Source organism: Ctenopharyngodon idella, chromosome 21 (assembly GCF_019924925.1).
Source record: "Ctenopharyngodon idella isolate HZGC_01 chromosome 21, HZGC01, whole genome shotgun sequence".
Lineage (NCBI taxonomy): Eukaryota > Metazoa > Chordata > Actinopteri > Cypriniformes > Xenocyprididae > Ctenopharyngodon > Ctenopharyngodon idella.
In genome coordinates this window covers 3,920,081-3,947,078 of record NC_067240.1, presented here as the reverse complement: position 1 = coordinate 3,947,078, position 26,998 = coordinate 3,920,081, and the positions used below count along the sequence as shown (strand labels likewise).

The 26,998-nt window shown below is 40.5% G+C and overlaps 1 protein-coding gene and 1 long non-coding RNA gene across 2 annotated transcripts; one reads left to right on the top strand and one right to left on the bottom strand.

Moving 5' to 3' along the window:
- The first annotated feature begins 7,754 nt into the window (after positions 1-7,754).
- On the top strand, positions 7,755-8,883 carry LOC127503777 (lymphocyte antigen 6B-like). Its single transcript, XM_051877903.1, has 4 exons — positions 7,755-7,851; positions 7,926-8,045; positions 8,224-8,349; positions 8,647-8,883. The coding sequence occupies exons 1-4, from the start codon at positions 7,803-7,805 to the stop codon at positions 8,712-8,714; spliced, it is 363 nt and encodes a 120-aa protein (XP_051733863.1). The 5' UTR covers positions 7,755-7,802; the 3' UTR covers positions 8,715-8,883.
- Positions 8,884-21,146: 12,263 nt separating this feature from the next.
- Positions 21,147-22,101, bottom strand: LOC127503783 (uncharacterized). The gene is made up of 3 exons (XR_007927200.1): positions 21,987-22,101; positions 21,683-21,808; positions 21,147-21,383 (listed from the first exon to the last, which is right to left on the bottom strand). It is a non-coding gene; the product is annotated as an uncharacterized LOC127503783 (long non-coding RNA).
- Between the last annotated feature and the right edge of the window lie 4,897 nt (positions 22,102-26,998).

Here is a 26,998-nt window from a genome sequence, read left to right as displayed (position 1 = left end):
CTGCTCATCTTTTTTTCTGTTCTCTTCTTTCCTTCAGTGATTCTGCTTGTTAACAGGCTTATTGAGGCTGAGATGACTCTATACTTAATATACACAGATTTTGTGACTCAGATAAGGTCCAGTTTAGGTTTATTTGTTTGCTCTTGGCTGACATGTGGCATTGCTGTGGCCTGCTTGTGGCCCAGATCTGGCAAACAGAAGCGGCCCAGACAAGGACCGTAATTCCATGCAGCATGTGGGCCAGATCATCATGCCACATGTGCCAAATGTGGGCCAGATCTGGGCCGACACAATGTTGCTATCTGGGGAGTAGACTTAACACCACTTCTGCTAGAAGTTTTCGGTTTTCTCACAAGTAAATGGTCAGCTGGTTCAGGATTGATTCCTGGTTTAAAAAAAAATATTATTAAGAGCAAGTTTATAAAATGCAAAACCATAACTTATGTAAATTGATAACCGTTTACTATACCTGAGTCCTGGGCCTGTGCCAAGTCTGAAGAGAGCTTGTGCTGGATAAAGTGAGTGGCACTGCTTTAAGTTTCATCATGCCATGGTGTGAAACAACAAGACAATCAAATGGTTGCATAGCTCTTTCCCAGCCACACAGGAACAGCAGAAGTTGCTAATGACAGGAGGGTTCTCGTCGGCTTTAACCGAAATTTAAATAAATAAAATCACATTCTGTCCATCACTATCTACAAGTTAGGATTGCAATACAAACGTAACATTACCATAAACTGGCTGCAACGGCAGTCCAACAAGCTTTTTTTATTGTAAACTACAACTGTAGCAACAACGAAAACAAATAGTTTTGTCTCCTTGAACTGGAGCTGGCTACAATACATCCTGAACAGGTAACCTGCAGAGAGTGTGGCTCTTCGTTTTTCCTCATGGACCAGTAACACTGCGCCCTGACAATCACCTCAGATACTATTGTACAAAACGTCTCGGTTACAAAGGTAACCCTCGTTCCCTGAAGGAGGGAACGGAGACGTACGTCGGACAGACCGACGAATAGGAATCTCGCTAGAGAGGCCAATCTACTTCGAGTGTAACTACAACGAGCCAATGCACATTGGCATGCAATCATATGCATCAGCTGCTCGCCTCGCAGCGCGGGTATATAACGAGCAGCAGGTGCGTTGCATCTTCAGGTTTTCGCTGAGGAGCCGAACCGGATAGGCGGCAGCATCAGCGGGGTACAGCGACTGTGGCGACGGGACGTACGTCTCCGTTCCCTCCTTCAGGGAACGAGGGTTACCTTTGTAACCGAGACGTTCCCATTCAGTCGGTCACGTTCGACGTACGTCGGACAGACCGACGAATAGGAATCCCTACCAAAGCGCCACAGGGGCTGCCCCCTTCCAGCGCTCTGTTGTAAGCCACCTGAACCCCCTTGCCTACGGACGGTGGGACAGGGCTAACACAGAGAGTGTCGATCACTGCTGTTCCCCAAAACCCATTCAGTGAGACTATTGGATAACGCTGGGAAAGCGTACCCTTCCGCTGGGAAAGGAACGCTGCGGAAGCCACATCCTTCCCGAAGGAGTTATGTGGAGAAGTACATATGGACTAACCCGTAGGCTGTACTACATATGGAAGAACTGGGGTGACTCCAACTCGATGAGAGGTGGGTTCTCCCAGAGGGAAAGACACGGGCTTCGTTTAGGAGCAACCGTGGAACTAGACATATGGGATCCCAGTAGGGTCACACATATGGTACCCAGCCTAAACCCAGTTCTCAAGGATACAACGGAGTATAGGCCTAGCGCCAGACGCTCCGCCACGTCGGCTGCCGAAGGGAGATCGGAGGACTCAACAGGGTCTGCCTTGTAGGGACTCTCTGGAGAAAAAAGCGCATGTAAGCGCAGCAAGCCGACACTAAGCCGGGGCCTCTCCGTGCCTCTGACCTGAGGTGAGAACACGGGAGGAGACCGGCTCGACACGAAGGCTATAGAATCTAGCGAACGTGTTAGGTGTCGCCCAGCCCGCAGCTCTACAGATGTCTGTTAGCGAGGCGCCACGAGCCAGCGCCCAGGAAGATGCGACGCCTCTCGTGGAGTGCGCATGCAACCTGAGCGGGCAGGGCACGCCCTGAGCTTGGTAAGCCAGGGCGATGGCATCCACTATCCAGTGGGCCATCCTCTGCTTGGAGACAGCCTTTCCCTTCTGCTGGCCTCCGTAACAGACAAAGAGCTGGTCTGAGGTCCTGAAGCTTTGAGTTCTGTCTATGTACAGTCGCAAAGCGCGAACTGGACAGAGCAAAGCCAGGGCTGGGTCTGCCTCCTCCGAGGGCAGCGCTTGCAGGCTCACTACCTGGTCCCTGAAGGGAGTGGTAGGAACCTTGGGCACATAGCCAGGCCGGGGTCTCAGTACCACATGGCCGTCACCCGGCCCGAACTCCAGGCACGATTCGTCGACCGAAAAAGACTGCAGGTCCCCTACCCTCTTGATGGAGGCCAATGCAACCAGCAGCAAAGTCTTCATAGACAGAATCTTTAAGTCTGCTGATTGCAAGGGCTCAAAGGGAGCAATCTGAAGTGCTCTCAGCACCAGAGCAAGGTCCCAAGAGGGTATGGAGGGAGGACGAGGAGGATTTAACCGCCTCGCCCCCCTAAGGAACCTGACGACCAGGTCGTGCTGACCAACAGATTTGCCATCTATGTGGTCATGATATGCGGAGATAGCAGCAGTATGGACTTTGAGGGTGGAGGGGGACAGCCTATGCTCCAACCCCTGCTGCAAGAAGGAAAGCACGACACCGATCGAGCATCTTCGGGGGTCCTCTCGACGAGAAGAACACCACTCGACGAACAGGTTCCACTTCAAGGCGTAAGCCCGTCTCGTAGACGGAGCACGTGCCGAAGCGATGGTGTTAAGTACCTCGGGGGGTAAGTCACCTAGAACCTCCGCGTCCCGTCCAGGGACCAGACATGGAGTTTCCAGAGGTCTGGACGCGGGTGCCAGAGAGTGCCCCGTCTCTGAGAAAGAAGGTCCTTCCTCAGAGGAATGGGCCAGGGAGGGGCTGTCGCGAGGAGTGAGAGTTCCGGGAACCAGGTCCGGTTGGGCCAATAGGGCGCAACTAGCAGGACCTGCTCCTCGTCCTCCCTGACTTTGCACAGGGTCTGTGCAAGTAGGCTCACTGGGGGAAACGCATATTTGCGAAGGCCCCGGGGCCAGCTGTGCGCCAGTGCGTCTGTTCCGAGTGTTCCCCCGGACAGGGAGTAAAACAACCGGCAATGGGAGGTTTCTGGTGAGGCAAACAGGTCTACCTGAGCCTCTCCGAACTCTCTCCAAATCAGCTGGACCACCTGGGGGTGGAGTCGCCACTCTCCTGGCAGCGCAGCTCGTGAAAGCTCGTCGGCCACACGGTTGAGCACACCGGGAATATGAATGGCACGAAGCGACCTCAGATGCTTCTGACTCCAGAGGAGGAGATGGCGGGCGAGTTGCGACATGCGACGGGAGCGTAGACCACCTTGACGGTTGATGTACGCAACGGTCGCAGTGTTGTCCGTCCGGACCAGTACATGCTTGCCCCGTAGCGGCCCTTTGAGGCGGCTCAGAGCAAGGCGTACCGCTAGCAACTCGAGGCAGTTGATGTGCCAATGCAGATGGGGGCCCGTCCACACCCCTGACACTGCATGCCCGTTGTACGTGGCACCCCAGCCCGTGGCAGAGGCATCCGTGAATACCACAGCATGCCGGGACACCTGCTCTAGGGGTACTCCAGCCCGAAGAAACAAGGGGTCCGACCACGGGCTGAAGGTTTGGCGGCACTCCTGAGTGATTGCCACCCGGAACGTGCCGCGTTGCCACGCCCATCTCGGGACCCGGCCGTGGAGCCAGTGTTGAAGCGGTCTCATATGAAGCAGACCGAGCGGGGTTACTGCCGCTGCGGCTGCCATATGCCCCAGGAGCCTCTGAAAAAATTTCAGTGGAACCGCTGTCCTGCTGTTGAACGTATTCAGGCAGTTCATCACCGACTGAGCACGTTCCTCTGTGAGGCGTGCTATCTGTTCGACCAAATCCAACTCCATACCGAGAAAAGAGATCCTCTGCACCGGGGCGAGTTTGCTCTTTTCCCAGTTGACCTGAAGACCCAACTGGCTGAGGTGTCTGAGCACCAAATCCCTGTGTTCGCACAACTGATCCCGGGACTGTGCCAGAATGAGCCAGTCGTCGAGATAGTTGAGAATGCGAACACCCTGTTCTCTCATGGGAACAAGGGCTCCCTCCACGAGCTTCGTGAAGACGCGGGGAGACAGGGCCAGCCCGAAGGGTAGGACTCTGTACTGATATGCTCGACCTTCGAACGCGAAGCGCAGGAATGGCCTGTGACGCGGAAGAATCGAAACATGAAAGTACGCGTCCTTCAGGTCGATCGCTGCAAACCAATCCTGGGGACCGATGCACTCGAAAATGCGTTTCTGTGTGAGCATTTTGAACGGTAGCTTGTGAAGGCTCCGATTCAAAACTCGCAGATCCAGGATCGGTCGTAACCCACCGCTTTTCTTGGGTACAATGAAGTAGGGACTGTAGAACCCTGACCTCATATCGGCTGGAGGGACCGGCTCTATCGCGTCCTTCGCCAGTAGGACCGCGACCTCCGCACGCAAGACATGGGCATCTACATCTTTCACTGTAGTGAAGAGGACGCCCCTGAACTTGGGGGGACGCCGGGCGAACTGAATCGCATAGCCGAGCCTGACGGTCCGAATGAGCCAGCGAGACGGCCTGGGGAGCGCTAGCCAGGCACTCAGAGACCGAACAAGCGGGACCAAAGGGACCGCAGGCGTACCCGCAGTGGGGCAGCGAGGTGGAAGCCAGGGACGCGGCCCGGGGGGCTCTCTTTGCGAGGCAGGCCCGAAGCGGCGTCACAGTGTGATGTGCAACACTTACCTGGTTCCACGGGAGGACAGAGGGAGCGGTCAAGGCTTTGGTTACCCGCCGCTCGCTGCTGTCCGCTGGCGACAGAAGAGGGGGATGAGAGTGGTGAGGTTCTTGCCCTCCCACTGCTCTCCGAGCCCTCTTCGGACCCGGAGATGAAGGAAACTGCTCTTTTACTGAGAATTTGGGTACCGCTGGCTGTTGGGCGCCCTCGGCGGCGAGCAGTCTGAGGGGCCGCGGGCGGTGGAGGTGCAGCAGCTGACCACCTCGGCAGGATGTGACTGATCGCCTCAGACTGCTTCTGTACAGCCGAGAACTGCTGGGCAAAGTTCTCGACCGCGTCGCCGAAGAGGCCGGTCTGGGACACGGGGGAATTAAGAAACCTGACTTTGTCGGTATCCCTCATGTCCGCAAGACACAGCCAGAGATGGCGCTCCTGGACCACTAGCGTGGACATCGCACGACCCACAGACCGCGCCGTGACCTTCGTCGCACGAAGCGCGAGGTCCGTCGCGGCCCGAAGCTCCTGAAGAACTTGTGGGTCATGACCACCCTCGTGCAGGTCCTTCAGTGCCTTGGCCTGATGGACCTGCAGCAATGCCATAGCGTGCAAGGCAGAGGCGGCTTCCCCACAGGCCTGATAAGCCTTGCCGGTAAGGTCCGACGAGTACTTACAGGCCCGGGAAGGGAGAGACGGCTCCCCCCGCCAGGTGGAGTTAGGGCACAGTTGCATAGCAACGGCCCGTTCCACAGGGGGTATGCGCGTATAACCCTTAGCCGCCCCGCCATCAAGGGTGGTGAGGGAGGAGGACCCACCGACACGGTTTCGGGCAGTAAAAGGTGCCGTCCATGTGCCAGTGAGTTCTTCATGCACCTCCGGGAAGAAAGGAACTGGGGTGGGGGGCTGAGAACCAGCCCTGGCCACCCCGAGAAACCAATCGTCCAGCCTCGAGGGTTCGGGACACGGTGGAGGATTCCACACGAGCCCAACCCTGTTGGCGGCCCGGGCAAGCATAGCCATCATTTCCGGGTCCGAATCGGGCACAGTTGTCACTCCCGAAGGAGGCAGCTGCGCCGAATCATCATCCCCCGAAGTATCAGGCTCACCCTCCGATGCAGCGATCGACATCCTATCATCTTGGGGAGCTCCGAAGGATACGGATGGTACGCACCTCTGGGGTGGTCCACCGCGCTCCCCCGGCAGCTCTACTGGCTGCGGAGTGCAGGAGGGATGAGGGTTCCTAGGGGGTTGGTTCCCCGAAGGAAGCGCGCTCACCGTGATCCTCAGATCACCAGCACCGCTGCCCGCAGCAACCCTCTGAGGAGGATTGGAACGAGGCAACGGCACCGGGACTCCGCCCCTTTGCAGGAACTGGAGTCTAGATCGCAACTCCGAGATGGTCATCTTCCCACAATGGGTGCATGACTCATCCACAAACGCCGCTTCAGCGTGACTTAAGCCCAGGCACGCGATACAGCGTTGGTGACCATCCCGCGGTGATAGATAACGACCGCATCCAGAAACACACAAGTAGAACGACATCTTTAAAAAGACGCGAATCTACTTGTGTAAGCTCTTTTAGGGACTCGCTCTTTACGTGCCGAAGCACGCAGGGGAAAAAGCCGCAGCAACACAGACAGGGAAGTAGTGCAGCCTGTCGTGTGCACTCCCTCCTCACAACCGTCTCACCAGCTGTCAGAACAGCTTTTTAGCGCTCTAAGCGCACCGCTCTACCAGCCGTGAGAACGGCTCTGAATTTGCTCCTCGGCAACACAAAGGAAGGAGACCAGCCCGCTGCAGTGCTGTCCGCCTGCACAACAGAGAAGTCCCGCAATGGCTTGTCTTTTCAGTTTTGATACACTCCGTAGTAACCATGAGGTTCGGCTCCGAAGCGAAAAGCTGAAGATGCAACGCACCTGCTGCTCGTTATATACCCGCGCTGCGAGGCGAGCAGCTGATGCATATGATTGCATGCCAATGTGCATTGGCTCGTTGTAGTTACACTCGAAGTAGATTGGCCTCTCTAGCGAGATTCCTATTCATCGGTCTGTCCGACGTACGTCGAACGTGACCGACTGAATGGGAACAGTATTATATCACAGCACAATATGACATCGAAATAAAAAAGCAGCTTAACCTGTTGGTGTTTTGTACGTATTATACATTTTTAAACTTTCATCACATGATTTAGCCAGTTAGGTAGCCTGTTAGCCATCTCGAGTAGCGGTTAAACTAACATTAAATGTAAACTTACCTTCATAGTTGAAGATGTAGTTTTCAAAGAAGGCAATACATTATTGTGTATAACCTGAGAGATGTGTTTCACTATCCAACCCACTAGGGGGACTCATGGATTACTGTATGGACAAGATACGCATAGAAGTGCATAAGTGCGTTTCTGAACCAACTGAATACAGTGTTGTTCTATGAGGCTCTTCAATAAACCTCAAGAGATGATTAATGCCTCCTTGTAAATGCATACTAGACAGTGGAAGAGAACATTAAAATTAGTTCTCACTACTGAAATAGCCACACATGTAAATTATGTATATTATTAAAACATCTATCAACCAGCTAGAAATCAGAAATGTCTATTAACCAGAAGAGTCTAACAATGCCTAGCAACAAACACCCCAGAAATGCATAGCAACCAGTTAGAACAGCATAGCAACAGGCAACTTTTGTCTTGAGGAACTTTTCTAGTTTTCATTTAAAATCATTAACTTAAAGTACATTACTATAATCCATTAATTAAAACTGATCATTAGGTACTTTGGAGAAGAAAACATTGGTGTCTGAGTGTGTCAAGTGTGTGTAGGACTTTACAAAGTTTCCTTGTTAAACCCACCCATTTCTGAACAGACATAAAAGGAACAGAATCGTTGTGATTTCATTCTGTTCCTGACACAAGATGGATCTGCGAGTCTCTGTTGTTCTTCTTTTGATTTTTCTCACTGGAGGTACAAAAAACAGCAAGTATTGAATGTATTATTTGGTACACTGAGATCATTGAATGTCTCTCTCTGTCTTTAAGGATATTCTCTCAAGTGTTACAGGTGCTTTCCTGATTCGAAGGGTTCCTGTGAAACAACACAGGAAACATGTCCAGCTGGAGTTTCTAAATGTGCAAGCATTACAGGGGAAATATCAGTTGGTAAGTTCAGTGTGATGTGGAAATTTACTGTCGTAGTTTACTGAAAGTGATAATATGAAGTAGAAGTATATATGTTAGTCACATCACATAATTGCAATTATTTGTCTATTGCAAGAGCAACATGATTTCTGGAGTTGTTTCTTCAGCCTATTATATAGGAAGTTTGTCCTTTTTGCAGGTTCCACTAAGGTGTCCTTCACAGCTAAAGGGTGTGTACCTGAGTGTGTACCAGGGTCCACACAGCTGCCAGGTGGAGGGACAGGGTCTGTCCACTGCTGTGACACTGACCTCTGCAATGCAGCAGGTATTCACCTTTATTTGACCATGTGATTTATATGTATTCATCTAGCCTTTTTCCACAATGATTATTATAATAATTCAAACACAATGATTGTTCATAAGGAGCATATCAAATTTCAGTAGTCAAAAATAATGTAAAGCTAGAAAAGTGTGAAAAGGAGAAACTTATGAATTAGTCAAGTGCTTTAGGAGAGTGTTTATTGTTTTTAGAAAACTGATGAAATTGATCAACAAAAAGCATAGTAGTAGTAGTAGTGGTGGTGGTATTAATTAATACTAATTTCTTTATCGTCTTGATTAGATGGAGTGTATAAGGGAAGCTTCCTCCTGCTCTTCTCTCCTCTGCTCTTCTACTTCCTGTTTCAGTGAGTCCAGATTCTACACTTCAGATTCTACAGCGAAGACCAGCGAATATGAGACACATTCTGATGCATTACTGTACTTTACTGAATAAAGCTTGTTTGTTGCTCTGCTGTTCTTTGTATCATGAATTGAGGAACTCAAAAATATGCATTTTAATAAACAAATATGAAGCAAATATACTGCATCATCATTATAAGCAGAATGTCTTTATAGCCAAATAATTCTTCATACAAGAATCAAAACAAACATTTCTTTCATACACAGAAAAACAGATACTTTAAGATGAGTAAGAGTATGTGAAATGTGTTTTTCATTTGGAAACATGTATCAATCAAAGCATTCACCACGCTCTTCCAGCTAATTAGATGGTGAGACCTATATATCAATATAAGAATACAAAAAAGGTCTGCACTCTGAAGCACTTTAATCATGGTACACAGGAGATAAGATGACAAACGTTTCGACTCTTCGCCTTCGTCAGTGTAACAATTTCACTCGCTCTCAATAATAATATAGAAAATGCACTACAAATCCTCAGGTGATCATGATCATAATTAAAGCAATCAGATAATCAGTCCACAGACTCCACACTCTTAGAAAGGATGTGTTAAAACTGACTGAAACTGTGTTGAATTCTTACACATCAGTGTGTGTGTTTAGGGACAACACTTGTTGTCAATGATTTTAACACAGTGAATGTGTCAGGAAGGTTAACCAGAGGTGTAGTCCAGACCAGACCCTCCAAGACCGAGACCAAGAGCATTCAAGAGGGAAGTTAATGAGATAATTAAGTCATTAATCAAGCACTAGTGATGAACACCTGCTGTTAACAGGCAGAATCATTGACGGAAAGAGGAAAACAACAACAAATAAAACGCCTGCGTTACTTCTGAACATGAAGATCAAATTTGCAATGATCTCTTTGTCAAGTCCAGTCAAAAAACATCACTTACACATTAGTGCTTGTGTTTTGGGACAACACTTGTGTTAATTTTGACATATTCACTGTCAAACACAGACATTCAGAATGTGTCAAAAAGCATTTGTTAAAAAAATGACTCAAATTGGCTAAATTCTTACACATCAGTGTGTGAGTTTAGGGACAACACGTGTTGTGTTAATTTTGACATTCATTGTGTAATGATTTTACCACAGTAAATGTGTCAGGAATGTGATCTGTTAACAAGCAGAATCACCAAAGGTGAAAATCACAATTTTTAAGCCACCATCGTGGAGATTGGTGTTTGCTTTAGTTGGGCTCCCTTGACTTTTTAATATTAGTCTTCGTTTGAGCTGTTGTAATTAAATTATAACAGCCAGACAAGCAAAGAGAATGAATGCGTGTCATTTTTTGATCTGAATCACCAAATTCATTTACAGCCCAATATCTGATTTAGATTTACATTATTGGTTACAGCAGCTCTCTGATTCTACAGCAGAAGATCTTCTTCAATAAAATCCAAAAGATTTTTTAAAAGTTGTTCTGATTAGAGACACAGACATCAAGAATCAGCATATGAATCTCAACAGTGGTGAGAATAATAATGCATTCTGGGTGCCACCAATCAAAATTCATCCATGGCTCCCATCATGCATTGCTGCATGAATAAATTATGAGCTGAACTGTCTTAGTAATTTCCTTTATTCTCACTATTTTATTTTTTGCTGTTGTTATGTGAATTTTTAATAGTTTGTTTTCTAATGTTCAGAGTTGATCTGTTTATCAGAATAAGTTGCTTTTCAACGTTATTGAGATTCACAGTCTGATTCTTGATGTCTGTGTGTGCCTGAAAAGAAAAAAAAAAAAAAGACTTTTTTTTTTTGAGATATCAACACATTTTTATGCTATATTGATACAAAATGTGTAATCTAGAGTGCTACATGTAATATGTGTCATTTTTTTACACATTTCTTCTTAGAGTGCAGTTTAAGTCCATCTGAAACAACAAATCACAATTAAGGACAATACTAGGAATAACCATACATCTGGCAAAAAACAAACACACAACAATGACCACATGAAAGTTGTAACTCGGAAAAACAGACAAATAATTCCCAGGACTCCAGAATAACTCCATCAGAGGAAAAAAAAAAAAAGAAAAAAAAAATTGGGAACAATAACACATCAGGCAAAATTGCTATTCATAAACATTGTACCAAAAAAAAAAGATAAATAAATAAATAATTGGGAACAATAAAACATCAGGCAAAATTGCCGTTCATAAACATTGTACCAAAAAAAATAAAAAAATAAATAAGAAAGATCATAATCTTCATTTAAACCTACAGGAGACAGTTTTTTAATCCATAAAGCTTCTCTTCTCAAGAGTTTATTATCAATGTCACCACCATGGCGGGAATTCATTATTTCTCAATACCTATACAAGTGAGTTGTTCAATACGGTGATTGAATTCAATGAAATGTTTAGCAATTGGAGAGGTTATGTCATGTCTGCGAATGACTGATTTATGTTCACTTACTCAAATCCTCAAAAATCTTGATGTTTTTACATAATGGACATGGGCATTGGAGTAAATCGCATTCTTATTTGAACATGTTATATATGGTTTTATATGTCTTTGTGTGGAAGAGCAAGTGAAACTTTTGCATCTTAAAATTGAAGAACATGATGTAGAATTTTGACATGGAAAACAACCTTGTATGTATGCTTTTTTGTCATCACATATGACATCTGATCTGACTAACATGTTCAACAAATTTTGAGATCTCTTATAAGTGAACATTGGAGGATGTTTAACCTCTTAACTGTCACGATCCCGCTGGCGGGACGCCTCCCAGCCAGCACACCCATGTATGGTTTAGCCCAGATGAAACGAACACTCTTCAGTGTGCACACTACTGGCTGTTAAATGTAGTCATCAGTGATGTAATCAGTGTTGGAGTTAATGAGATAATTATGTAATTAAGTGATGATTGAGCATTATTGAAGATAGCTGCTTTTAACAAGGAATCAATGAAGGAAAGAGAAACAACAAGAACAGAAAAATCAAAACACAAGAACTACAACTCAGATCTCAGCAGATGAGGATTAAACAACTCCATATACAGCATTACCAGCTTCACTTAATACTAACCAGATTGACTTTATGTCTGTTATACGTCTACAGAAGATTTTATTGAGAATTAAGAGAGAGCGTTTTTTTGTTGTTGATTTTTTATTGAAATTTGTTTGGTTTGTTATGTCACCATCATGGTGATTGGTGTTTTCTTTAGTTGGGTAGTTTGACGACTTTTTGCAGGAATTTTTTTTTTTTTTTTTTTTTTTTAAATAGGCTCATTTTCCAACTCCCTTAGAGTTAAACAGTTGAGTTTCACCGTTTTTGAATCTGTTCAGCTGATCTCCAGGTCTGGCGGTACCACTTTTAGCATAGCTTAGCTGTTAAGGAGTTGAAAAAGGATTGTATTTTAAGGTGATTCTAATGTCTCTAGCCTTCCTCTTGGTGTGTCAATCAGAACACAGGAATGGATCAAGGCAATCAGATTAAATCAAAGGGATTTATTGAACACTGAAGATGTACATGAGTGGGAGGTCGAGAATTTGTGGGTAGATGTGTGGTACTACAATGAAGCATAAATAAAGAAATAATCAGCATAAAATGTCTTGACTGTTATATAAATTAAATCACATTACACATCAAATTCCACTATAAAATGCTATAGTATACATAACTACAATATAGAGTATTAACTTTCAGTGGAAAAATACTATGTAGTATGGCGCTGTCATCATTTATGTAAACATAATCGGCACGTTGAAACCGAAAGTGTCCGTATACTGGCAATAAAGATCACACAGCGCACTATACAGTACTCCCATATAAACTTGACATGAATAACATAGTAGCATTGCAACATGAATAAACATATACGGAACAGGGTGAAGATATCACAATCTGCAATGATGTAATCGTGAATACACAGCGCGTGAACGCGCCGAACGCGCTAGTTTGATTAACTCAGTAATAATGGAAAAATGCAAACTTGACCGGTAATCAAATACTACGATTAATAAAGATTATCTAATGATTAGAACGGGTACTCACAATCAGTCATAGATGCACACAATAACACAAAAATTCAGGTTATTTCTCCCAGTCTCAGTCAAGTTTGTCTCTTGCTTCATTCGGCTGCATCATAGATGATGATTGACAGGTGAGCTAAGTCCCGCCTTTCCAACATTAGCATAGTTCGTTGCATCTGATTAGACCGTTAGCATCTCGCTCAAAAATGACCAAAGAGTTTCAATATTTTTCCTATTTAAAACTTGACTCTTCTGTAGTTACATCGTGTACTAAGACCGACGGAAAATGAAAAGATTTTCTAGGCCGATATGGCTAGGAACTATACTCTCATTCTGGCGTAATAATCAAGAAAATTTGCTGCCGTACCGTGGGTGCAGCAGGCGCAATGATATTACGGCGTAATATAATTGCGCCTGCTGCACCCATGATACGGCAGCAAATTTCCTTGATTATTACGCCGTACATTTCCATCGGTCTTAGTACACGATGTAACTACAGAAGAGTCAAGTTTTAAATAGGAAAAATATCGAAACTCTTTGGTCATTTTTGAGCGAGATGCTAACGGTCTAATCAGATTCAATGAAATATGCTAAGCTATGCTAAAAGTGGTACTGCCAGACCCAGAGATCAGCTGAATGGATTCGAAAACGGTAAACTCAACTGTTTAACTCTAGGGGAGTTGGAAAATTAGCCTATTTTCAAAAAAAGTGGAGTGTTCCTTTAACTGTCACGATCCCGCTGGCGGGACGCCTTCCAGCCAGCACACCCATGCCCCACATGGTTTAGCCCAGATGAAATGAACACTGTTCAGTGTGCGCACTACGGGCTATTAAATGTAACACTGAATCAGTGTTGGAGTTAATGAGATAATTAAGCAAATAATTAAGTGATGATTGAGCATTATTGAAGATAGCTGCTTTTAACAAGCAGAATCAATGAAAGAAAGAGAAACAAAAGAACTACAACTGACTTCAGCCACAGCCTTAGATAAAAGAAGACATTAAATCTCTCAAGATCTCAGCAGGAGGATTAAACAACTCCATATACAGAAGATCTTACTGAGAATTAAGAGAGAGAGTTTTTTGTTGTTGATTGTTTATTAAAATTTGTTTGGTTTTTTATGTCACCATCATGGTGATCAGTGTTTACTTTAGTTGGGTAGTTTGACTTGTCTTTGTAATGTTAGAGTTTCTCTGGCTGTTGTAACTGAGCTTGTTGTAGCAAGAAAAGCAAATCTCTAATCAAAATGACTTGAAATAATGATCTGAGTGAGCTGGTTTTTAACTCAATCAAATTAAAGTTGCAGCTTTGTGCCTGAGATCATCTGATGAGTAATGATACAATATTACAGTTTTTTTCAGCTGCTTATGCACATTTTCAAAACATTACACACAAATCTAAGAATTGCACACACAAAATGCAAAATGTCTCACATCTCTTGCAAAATGAAACACTGCATTCAAAACATCACAAGCACATCTCACACTGTCTTACGTTGCAAACACCTTTGCCATAATATTATATTTTTGGATATATCATATACACACATTCAAAACCTAAAGCTCTTCTTTCATGAGCTCCTATGTACATTTCTGTACAAGACAAAGTAATTGACAGAGAGATGTTAAAAAATTCATGGTAAACACAAGCATGATTGAAACCAAACTATAATTTTTTTTACTGTAAGCATTTGTGGTTATGAATACAGTATTACACAGTACGAAAGAAAAGAAATACATCAACCAGGTGTTGTTGGACAGAAACAATGGTTGTGTTTGAAAAAGGAAATCAAGATACTTCCTGTTAGTTACATACAGAATTGTGTGTTGTGTTTTGCAAAAAGTGTTTTATGAAATTGAAGTCAAAGTTAGTGTGTGGTTCTGCTGTTTGAGTGTCAGGTTTCAGAAATTGTGTGACAAGTAAGGATTTTGTGTGTTAGAAGTTGAAAAAAAAACTATATATTGAAATTAATAAAAAAAAAATCAAGACAAAAATCTGAAGAAATGGAAACACTGTATTTATTTGTTACATTATATATTAGTCTTTGTTAACACTAATTAAAATACATTTATTTTTTTGTATTTTTATTTGTTAACACTAATAAAATACAACACCATCATGATGATTGGTGTTTTCTTTAGTTGGGTAGTTTGACTTGACTTTTTAACATTAGAATTTCTCTGTCTGCTGTAACTCAGTTTGTCATAGCAAGAAAAGCAAGAGAAAACACGATCAGATGCTGTGGCTGCTTCATGATAAGAAGATAATCATTGTGTAGTGGCTTAATTTTTAAGAGATTTACTCACAAACATACATCAAGAATCAGCCTTTGAATCCCTACAATGGTGACATGCTTAATGCCACAATGCATTCTGGGGGCCATGGATGAGTTTTGCATGATGCACCCAGAATGCATTGTGGCATGAAGCATGTCACCGTTGTTGAGATTCATACACTGATTCTAGATGTCTGTGTGTGAGGAGGTTTTACAGGAGTTTAAAGTGTTTAGTGTACAATGTGCTTTAAAACTCATTCAGCTTTTCTGATTAAAACTGTTTTATTGTTGTAATTCTAGAAGAGATCCAACACAAACGTAACATTTTGCTCATATAAAACTCTAATCATTAGATCTGTGAATTAAATCAGTACACGACGATTATATTTTTATCATCAAACAGCTGACAGTAGCTGATCACTTTATCTTTATCTTTTAATACCATAACAAACAGCTACAGCAACCAGAGAAGAACCACCGCTTAAAAAGTCAAGAGTAAAACTTCACAACTAAATCAAACACTGACCTCAATAATGGTGACATCAAACCAAACTATTTTTTTCAACAAATCATCAACATCTAAACCTCTGGTAATTCTCAATAACAACTTTTGTTGATGTATGTCAGAAATAAAGTCAGTCTGGTTAGTAATAAGTGAAGCTGCTAATGCTGTTTCTGGAGTTGTTTAATGAGATCTTCAGAGATTTAATGTCTTTTATCTTCAGTTGTTTTCCTCTAAGGCTGTGGCTGAAGTCAGTTGTAGTTCTTGTGTTTCTGCTCATCTCTTTTTTTCTTCTTTCCTTCAGTGATTCTGCTTGATAACAAGCTTGTTAATGCTGAAATGACTCTATAAATAATATATAAGATTTTGTGGATCAGATAAGGTTCAGTTCTGGTTTATTTCTTTGCTCTTGGCTGACATGTGGCATTTTTATGGCCTGCCTGTGGCCCAGATATGGCAAACAGGAGCGGTCCGCCCAAGTGCCATCATTCCAGCCAAATGTGGCCCAGATCATCATTCCGCATGTGCCAGATGTGGGCCGGATCTGGCACAAAGTTGCTGTCTGGGAAGAAACCTTGAACTGCAGCACTTTCATTACCAAAAGAGGACGTTTTGGGAATGTCCCAAATGTTCTGTAAAGGTTCGGAATCTTCGTCATCTTTAAAGAACTTTTAGGGAACATTGCGCAAGGTCCTGAGAACGTCGCCTTCTACGTGGGAACACAAATCTACAACTTCTTACCCAATTCCCCATACTTCCTATTTTCAGGTCAAAAGTCTCCACTCAAAACCATTCAATCTTGCAGAAAAAAACACTCTGCCCTCAGACATGACACACAAACCCTCAAAAACACACACACTTCAACATAGTCGTACACACTAGTGAGATCAGTTCAAAACACTGTTACAAAAACCTTTTTGGCAATCAGGTGTCATTTTACAGCTCATTGCAGAATTGCAAGATCCAAACTCGCAATTGCAGGGAAAAAAGTCAGAATTGTGAGATTAAAAAGTCACAATTACCTTTTTTATTTTTTATTCTGTGGAAGAAACAAGCTTCTATAGATTATAGACAATATGTTGCTGTTGCTGTGTTTGTTAAAGATGTGTTAAAACTGACTCAAAATGTGTTAAATTCTTACACATCAATGTGTGAGTTTAGGGACAACACTTGTTGTCATTGATTGTAACACAGTGAATGTGTCAGGAAGGTTAACCAGAGGTTTAGTCCAGACCAGACCCTCCAAGACCGAGACCAAGAGCATTCAAGAGGGAAGTTAATGAGATAATTAAGTCATTAATCAAGCACTAGTGATGAACACCTGCTGTTAACAGGCAGAATCATTGAAGGAAAGAGGAAAACAACAACAAATAAAATGCCTGCGTTACTTCTGAACATGAAAATCAAATTTGCAATGATCTCTTTGTCAAGTCCAGTCAAAAAAAAAAAAAGTCTTACACATCAGTGCTTGTGTTTTGGGACAACACTTGTTGTGTTAATTTTGACATATTCACTGTCAAACACAGACATTCAGAATGTGTCAAAAAGCATTTGTTAAAAAACGACTCAAATTGGCTAAATTCTTACACATCAGTGTGTGAGTTTAGGGACAACACGTGTTGTGTTAATTTTGACATATTCATTGTGTAATGATTTTAACACAGTAAATGTGTCAGGAAGGTGATCTGATGTTAACAAGCAGGATCACCAAAGAAAATCACAAATTTGAAGTCACCATCATGGAGATCAGGGTTTGCTTTAGTTGGGCTCTTGACCCTTGACTTTTTAATATTAGATTTTGTTTGGGCTGTTGTAATTTTATTTATAACAGCCAGACAAACAAACAGAAAAGATGATCAGGTGGTGTTGGTTATGTTTTCACATGATCATTATTTGACCTGAATCACTGAACTCATTTAAAGCCCAATCTCTGAGTCAGATTTACATTATTGATTACAGCAGCTCTGTGATTCTACAGCAGAAGATCAGCTTCTTCAATATACTCCAACAGATTTCTTAAAAGTTGTTCTGATTTAATAATAATAATTAATTAATTAATAAATAAACAAAATAAAAAACTTTCTTTTTGGCACACACAGACATCAAGAATCAGCGTATGAATCTCAACAGTGGTGAGAATAATAAAGCATGTTGCAGTGCATTCTGGGTGCCACCAATCAAAATTCATCCATGGCTCCCATCATGCATTGCTGCATGAATAAATTATGATCTGAATTATCTTAGTATTTTCCTTTATTCTCACTATTTTATTTTGTTCTGTTTATGTGACTTTTTAGTAGCTTGTTTTCTAATGTTCAGAGTTGATCTGTTTATTAGAACAAGTTGCTTGTCACCGTTGTTGAGATTCACAGTCTGATTCTTGATGACTGTGTGTGCCTAAAAGAAAGCTGTTGTGTTTTTGTTTGTTTTTTGGTATTAGAACAACTTTTAAAAAATATTTTGGATTATATTGAATAAGCTGATCTTCTGCTGTAGAATCACAGAGCTGCTGTGTTCAATAATATAAATCTGACTGAGAGATTGGGCTCTAAATGAGTTCAGTGATTCAGGTCAAATAATGATTACATGAAAACATAACCAACACCACCTGATCATCTTTTCTCTTTGCTTGTCTGGCTGTTATAATTCAGTTACAGCAGCCAAACAAAATCTAACAGCAAAAAGTCAAGGGTCAAGAGATAAGGTGAAGTGTGATTTTAACAGCAGGTGTTCATCATTAATGTTCAATAGTCACACGATTAATGAATTATCTTGATTGAATGGTCTGGTTTTGGTCTTGGAAGGTCTGGTCTCGACCACACCTCTGGTCTTGAATGGTCTTGATTTTGGAGGTCTGGTCTTCACCTCTGAATTGAACACAAAGATGTGTAAATGTGTAATATTAACACATTACAGGTGTTCTTGGCTGCACAGATTGTGTTGATGCTGTGAACAAATACACAGGTTGTGTTCATTTTAAAACTACACATAATATGTGTAAAACAATTGAATTCTTCCAACACATTTTTATGCAATATTGACACAAAATGTGTAAACTAGAGTGTTACACATGATATGTGTCATTTTTCTACACATTTCTTCTTTAGAGTGTATGTTAATGAAGTTGTGACACTTCGAGCAATAATTGGCTTGTTTTGATGAAAAAAAATCTTGTGGATTTCGCAAAAGATGGGGAATTACAAAGCAGGAGTGAAAGTTGGACCTGTTGATCAAATTAAATTTGTTTGTTTTAGTTTAAACAAACAAAAATATGGGAGTAGAGCACAAGGTGAAAAAGTCCATGATGCAAAGACTGTCAAAAACTGTATTCACCTGCACTCGCAGCACCCTCTTCTGGCCTTGTGTTGCACTTACATATTTATCACCTTCCCCTCTTCACCTGTAGAGGGAGCATTTTGTTGTTGTTGTTGTTCAAAATGCGGCCCCCATTCACAACCATTATAAACCTCGGAGTACTAAGGATATTTTTAAATACATCACCGAATGTGTTCGTCTGAAAGAAGGCTGAGTAAAGCTTTGGATAATTTTCATTTTTGTGTGAACTATCCCTTTAATATGAGGCCTTGTTAGCAGATGATTCATGATATTCACTTCACATGTGATTGGTCATAATCTTTTGGCTTATCAGTGTATGTTAAAATAAACAAAGACATCTTTGTGATCTGTAACTGTGAAGAGGAAAATCCTGACATTGAATGCAAATATTGTATTAAAAACTAAACATATCTTTGTTTTTAATGACCATATTTGATCACATTTTTCATAAATTATCACATTTTGTGTTATTGCAGTACTCTTGCAGTATCTTTCAAAGCACACAAGAAACAAGGTGATATTTTATTTCATAAAACATCCAGTATACTTTTCAGTTTATCACATCAGAACACCAATTAACTAAGCATGTTTGCTCAGAATAACTTGTTTTCCACGTCATTTAATGGTGAAGAAAATGTTGAATGAGGCCTAAAGAAAATTAAGGCGAGATCATGAGAAAACAAGGAAGAAAGAAAAAATTGTAAAAATCTGGTAAAAATCGGCTGATACATCGATGCATCTCTAATTTTAACTATTGTTAAAGGGGGACTCAGTAATATTTCAAATAAACTGTTTGGAAGTTAGTCAGGCCGAGACCAACAACAAACGTGTAACCAATCAGCATCAGGGGGAGTATGACGGAGACAGAACGAGCAAGAGGGAGATTTGAAAGAAAGAAAAAAAAAACTGCAGAACGAGAGATGGGACACAATGCAAAAGAGCTCAAAAGAATATCACTGGAATGTAGGTTTATGACCGGGCAAGTGCTTTAGGACCGCGTTTATATTAGAAAAGCTTTCCAGCGCTGGACAGAACTAAGTGGGAAGGCCTGAAAACTGCTTTGATCTCGCTTCTCATGTGAGTAACACTGGGTTTTGATTGTCTGGAGCTGCTGTGCTCTTTGCGACTAACAACGAATGCTGTATTTACTCTTGTGTGATGTGCATTCATTTTTTGTGCTTCCTTGTCATGCGTTCATCAACTGCGCTTTATTTTTTGTGAAGCATTTTGTTGCGTGTCAGCTGTGATAAACAGACATCCACTCGCATTGCATGTGTAACAGTGGCCAGATAGTCAGAGTTGTGCAGTTAAACTACTTCACACTGACGACCGCTAGAGAATGTGGTGTTTAGCGTCATCGCCTCGCCTGCCAACAGGCTGGGGTTCGAGACTGATTCGGAGCAGGGTGGTTAGGATTGGACTGTGAGTTTTGGAGGCGGAGCAATGAAGAGAGGGGTGGGTGTGTTTGGGTTGACTTCAAATATCAACAGTGTTCAACAGCGTAGTTCAAATACTACTTACTGCACCTTTAACAGAGACTGATATATAATAAATATGTAAAGTCGGGTTTTTCCATTTCTTCAGATTTTTGTCTGCATACGGCATGTATGCAGACATAAGGCATGTTTTTTTAATTTAAATATATAATATATTATTGGATCATTACTCATCAGATGATCTCAGGCACAAAGTTGCAACTCTAATTTTACTGAGATAAAAACCAGCTCACTCAGATCATTATTTCAAGTCATTTTGATTTGATTGGGCAACTCACAACTCACAAGCATGTGTGATTTCTCAGGACACATATTTCCGTTACATTTGTCAGGTATGTTTGGTCTCTGTGTGTGTGTGTGTGTGTGTGTGTGTGTGTGTGTGTGAGAGAGTGAGAGAGTGAGAGAGAGAGAGTGTGCTTGCGTGCGTGCGTGCGTGCGTGTGTGTGTGTATATGTGTGTGTGTGTGTGACGGGTATGTATGTCTGTGGTTGTGAGTGTCACAGAGTAAGAAAATAAATATATTAATCTTGTAAGTCTCTCTGGACAAATGTCTTTTTAAAGGCTTAATGTCTTAAATGTAAATGTTAGCAGTTGTGGATTATAATCATTTTAATCACATGATTTGTTGATACACGTGTTTCCAAATGAAAAACACATTTCACATACTCTTACTCATCTTAAAGTATCTGTTTTTCTGTGTATGAAAGAAATGTTTGTGTTTTGATTCTTGTATGAAGAATTATTTGGCTGTAAAGACAATCTGCTTATAATGATGATGCAGTATATTTGTTTCATATTTGTTTATTAAAATGCATATTTCTGAGTTCCTCAAATCATGATACAAAGAACAGCAGAGCAACAAACAAGCTTTATTCAGTAAAGTACAGTAATGCATCAGAATGTGTCTCATATTCGCTGGTCTTCGCTGTAGAATCTGAAGTCTTGAATCTGGACTCACTGAAACAGGAAGTAGAAGAGCAGAGGAGAGAAGAGCAGGAGGAAGCTTCCCTTATACACTCCATCTAATCAAGATAAGAAAATTGGTATTATACTACTAATGCTACTACTAATAAAAAAATAATAGTGAATTAAAATGGCACAATTTTCTAAAACAATAAAAAAAACTCTCAGAAAGCACTTGACTAATTCAAAAACTTCTTTTCATGCTGTTCTGGTTTACACTATTCTTGACTACTCTTGAAATATTGTGCTCCTTATGAACAATCACTTGTGTTTGAATTATTATAATAGTGGTTATGGAAAAAGGCAACTGCTAGATGAATACATGTAAATGAGCACACGGTCAAATAAAGGCCAATACCTGCTGCATTGCAGAGATCAGTGTCACAGCAGTGGAGAGACATTATGCCTTTTTCTGTCGCCTTTAGGGTCACTGGATCACATACCGGTACACACCCTTTAGTTGTGATGGACACCTTAGCAGAACCTGCAAAAAGGACAAACTTCCTATATAATAGGCTAAAGAAACAATTCCAGAAATCATGTTCCTCTTGCAATAGACAAATAATTGCAATTATGTGATGAGATTAATATATATACTTCTACTTCATATTATCACTTTCAGTAAACTACGACAGTAAATTTACACTTCACACTGAACTTACCATCTGATTGTTCCACTATGGTCTTTCCGCATTTAGAAAATCCAACTGGACATATCTCCACTTTTGCGTCACAGTAACCCTTCGAATCAGACTCGCACGTGTAACACTTGAGAGAATATCCTTAAAGACAGAGAGAGATATTCAGTGATCTCAGTGTATCAAATAATACATTCAATACTTGCTGTTTTTTGTACCTCCAGTGAGAAAAATGAAAATAAGAACGACAGAGACTCTCAGATCCATCTTGTGTCAGGAACAGAATGAAATCACAATGTTTCCGTTCCTTTTATGTGTTCAGAAAGGGGTGGGATTAATGAGGAAACTTTGTGAAGTCCTACACAAACTTGACACACTTAAACACCCCACTGTAAAAAATTGTCCTGTGAATTTACAGGTAATTACTGGCAAAAAAGTTGCCAATACTTTACTGTTAATTTTACAGTTCTTTACCGTAATTTACATTGCAGTATGTTGCTGTAAAAAATACCATGCACTCAATTAAAACTCGTCAACTAATTTCATTTGCAGAAACCGACTGCCTTAAATTGTCTGACTGCCATTTAAATTCATAAGCTTACATTTATAATTATATGAGCATATTATTCACTTGAAAAAAAGAAATAACCAAATTAAACAAAATCATTAAAACTCAAAACATCATGTCAGCTATAATCTCTTGCAGATAACTGCTAACTAACAACATGTGCAATTATAATTAGCTAAGAGATTGTCAGTAACAAACACCTGAACTCATCCAGTGTCTAATCTGTTATCAGAAATGTGGGTTTTTTTTTAATAAACATACTTTTATATTACACTGATACTACAGCAAAAGGTGAAGCAGTGCTGAGCAATCAGTTAAAAATTTTTAAACTCATCATTTACAAAAAAAAGTTTAATCTAAGGAATCACTTAGATTCACAGAGACATCAAGAATCAGCGTATTAATCTCAACAACGGTAACAATCAACAAAAAAGATAAACAGATCAGCTCTGAACATCATAAAACACACTACTAAAAGTCAACACAAAAACAACAGCAAAAATAAGGCAAACAGTAAGAATTAAAGAAAATATCCAGGCAATTCAGCTGCATAATTTATTCATGCCGCAATGCATGCAGTCATGGATGATTTTAGTACTATGCTGGTACCCAGCATATGGCATGAAGCTTTTGATTGTCACCATTGATGGGATTCTTGATGTCTGTGTGACTCTTTCAATAGTTCAAAATGTTTTGAGCACAAACTGTATTCAAAAATTCTTCATATTTTCAGGTTGTAACAGCACTGATGGATCTCATGCTGTAAAAGTCACAGAAATACCATTATAAAAGTATAAAACATTGCCTATATAATAACAGCTTAGACTCTGATGAGATCAACATCAGGCCATAAAATGATGATTGCAAGCATTAATGATTGGCAAACAATCATCTGATCACATTTTCTTTTCTGTAACAAATGTGATTCAAAAACCTTTACAACAGCCAAGGAAAAACTAATGTTAAACAATCAAGGGTCAAGAGCCCAACTAAAGCAAACACTGACCTCCATCATGGTAACATCAAACGAAACAATAAAACAACATCTAAACCTCTGTTAATTCTCAATAAGAACTTCTGTAGATGTGTGACAGAAATAAAGTCAATCTGGTTAGTAATAAGTGAAGCTGGTAATGCTGTTTGTGGAGTTGTTTGATCAGATCTTGAGAGATTTAATGTCTTTTATCTTCAGTTGATTTAAACTTTTTCTGTTCTTGTTTCTCTTTCCTTCATTTATTCTGCTTATTAACAGCAGGTGTTCATCAGTGTCTGAATTCACTCACTTCTTTTCATTCACTCTCTCTCAAGTGGACTATATTAGTGAACTAATGTAGGGAATAGTGAATGAGGGTATAGGGTGTGATTTGGAACAGCCTCAGAGTGTCGACTTTGAGCGATGTTAATTCACAGTATATTCCTGTAGGCTGCTTTCTCGAAAACATCACACATTACCCAGAATGCATTGTTTTCTATGGTATATTACTGTTTTAATGGAAAACAGCATGTTACTGTAGAAATTTGGCCATTTTTTACAGTGTGTTTTCCATTCCAAAATAATGATCAGTTTTTAATAATGGATTAGAGTAATCTAAGTGAATGATTTTAAAAGAAAGTAAAAAATAAAAAAAATAAAAAAAAGTAACTTAAGACAAAAGTTGCAATGCTGAGCTGGTTTCTATAGGGGTGTTCTGACATTGTTAGGCTGTTCTGGCTGGTTAATAGACATTTCTGATTTCTATCTGGTTGATAGATGTGGACAATTAACAATATACATAATTTACATGTGTGTCTATTTCTGTAGTTCATGCTAGAACTTTTCTCTTCCACAACAAATAATGAGCAGTTAATAATGTAGCATAAGACTGGATAAGGAGAATACATGTTGAAATTGTTCATTTATGTTTTTATGTGTTTTTTTAGTAAAAAGAAACACTTGTTATTGTTTAGAGCTGTTATGGTTGACATCTTAAAGAGTTTCTGTGTTGGATTTGTGGTTACCATTGTGCTGAAGAGTGCAGCGTGTGGTTAGGGCGTGGGAGGCTTCATGATGGTTTATACTAATTTAACTATAAGTGAAACAATGCGCTAATGCGGGTGAAAGGTAACTATGATTCATTAAATGTCCATGTTAAGTTATATTTAGTTTGCTAGCAGTTCATTTTATTTGAAATAGATAAGATTAAATTTTCAGGGCTATAACTCAGTTATGCTGAAATTAGTTAGCAACATTTTTTTTTTTTTTTTTTACAAAATGTTACATTTCCACTGTTTTCATTTTTATGTGAACTATCCCTTTAATATGAGGCCTTGTTAGCAGATGATTAACGATATTCACTTCACATGTGATTGGTCATAATATTTTGGCTTATCAGTGTATATTATAGGTTAAAATAAAAAATAAAGATGTCTTTGTGATCTGTAACTGTGAAGAGGAAAATCCTTACATTGAATGCAAATATTGTATTAAAAACTAAACATATCTTTGTTTTTAACGATCATATTTGATCACATTTTTCATAAATGATCACATTTTGTGTTACTGCAGTACTCTTGCAGTCTTTCAAAGCACACAAGAAACAAGGTGATATTTTATTTCATTAAACATCCAGTATACTTTTCAGTTTCTCATCAGAAGACCAAAGATAGTACAGAGAAAATACAAGCTCTATATTCAGTACAGTGTGTCTGGATGTGAAGAGCTGCTGGATTCAGTGCAGCAGGAAGTAGGAGAGCAGAGAACAGCAGAGGAACAGGAAGCTCTGGGAGACACTCTGAGCACCGTTACACAGATTCCCCTCACAACATGAGATAACCTCAACACTACTAACTCTTGTTGTGGCATCACAAACAGATTTAGAAGCACAAAATTTTTCAACCCTCAACTCGTCTTTGGAAGTCGCTGATGAAAAGAAAGAAAACAAATGTTGCTTAAGCTAACAATAAGTGTATCAAATGTTTATTATGAATGATGGAGAGACAAAAATAACTTTAATCTTCTTCTTCCTTGAGCAGATTCTCACTTGTTGCTGTAATGCAGTGGTCTTCACTCCCTGAACAGCTCATTATGTTTGTGTAGTTCTGTCCATTACAAGAGTAACATAAGTGATGCCGCTGCCTATTTATTATTTCATTTTGAATAGATAGCTCTCTACCGAAAAAAAGTCATTGGAGTAAAGCCTCAGTGATGTTGGATCTCTGACATCTATTGGAAAACCTTAGAAGAATGAAGCTGTAGCAGCAAAGGGAAGATCGCTCCCTATTAACACTCGTGGTTTTGAATTCATTTCAGCATTGCTATATCCATTTTGTTGCTACATAGATTTTTGAGAGAGAAAAAAAGGTAACACTTTAGTTTATCTAAACTAAACTATCTAAACCATCTAAACTTAACTACTACTTTAATAACTATTAATAACAAAGTCCCTTTAAGACCAAGTTTAAGATTAAATGTTATTCTATAGTCTTTGTTAATAATAAGAATAGGAGAATCGGACCCTAATCTAAAGTGTGACCTTAAGGACTTTATCCCTGTTATTCCCTCAATATTAGTATTTATTTCAGAGAACAATTTTTAAACTCTTCTTGTTCCTAGATAAAAGACAGCTCAGAATAAGACCAGTGTGTGACAGTGCAAATGTAGTGTGGATGTGTGTGCGTGTGTGTGTGTGTGTGTGTGTGTGTGTGTGTGTGTATTGCGAGTGAGTGAAATGAGTGTTGTGTGAGTATCAGGACAAACATGATGCTTCTTGTAAGTCACTTCTGCATGTAAATGTGAACAGTTTTTATTTATGGCCATATTGTTATACAGATTAAAACAAAGCACATACCTATATATGTGTGCATTTAATGCATGCATTTATAGGAGCTCTTCATATATTAATGGATTGGATTGTGGGTTAGGGTTAGGATGCACATTCTGAGAAATACACAGTGGCATGAGTGGTCTTCTGAAATGAAAAAGTCCCCTATTTGGTTTTGGTTTTTCTTTCAATCCAATGTAGGTTTCTGGGTTCTGGGTAGTGCTCATGGTTAGGTTGTGGGCTGGTTGTTTAGATGAAGGTGAACACTACATCAGCCACATAAAAATTAACACACAATGCCAGTGACAAATATCTTGCACGGTACATAAAATTTATTTAAGTTACATTTAACACATTCTATGCTAGCTGTTTATTTGAATTGAAATATATCTAATTAATTGGTTCCAGCTCAGTAATGTTGAAATTACTCTGAACAATTTTTTTGAGTAATCAACTTAAAAATTGGTATTTATGAAATAAATTATTAAGTTCCTCTAACAACTCAAAGAAGATTATAAAAAAAAATACTCAAATACAATAATGCTTAAACTGCGTTAATCTTTTGTTGATGAAGAGAGAGAGCAGCTGGTGGATTTTGAAAACAAAAGGTTAAAAAACATATTTGGAACGCCTTCTGTCAATCGTTTAAAGCTCTCATTGGCGTATAC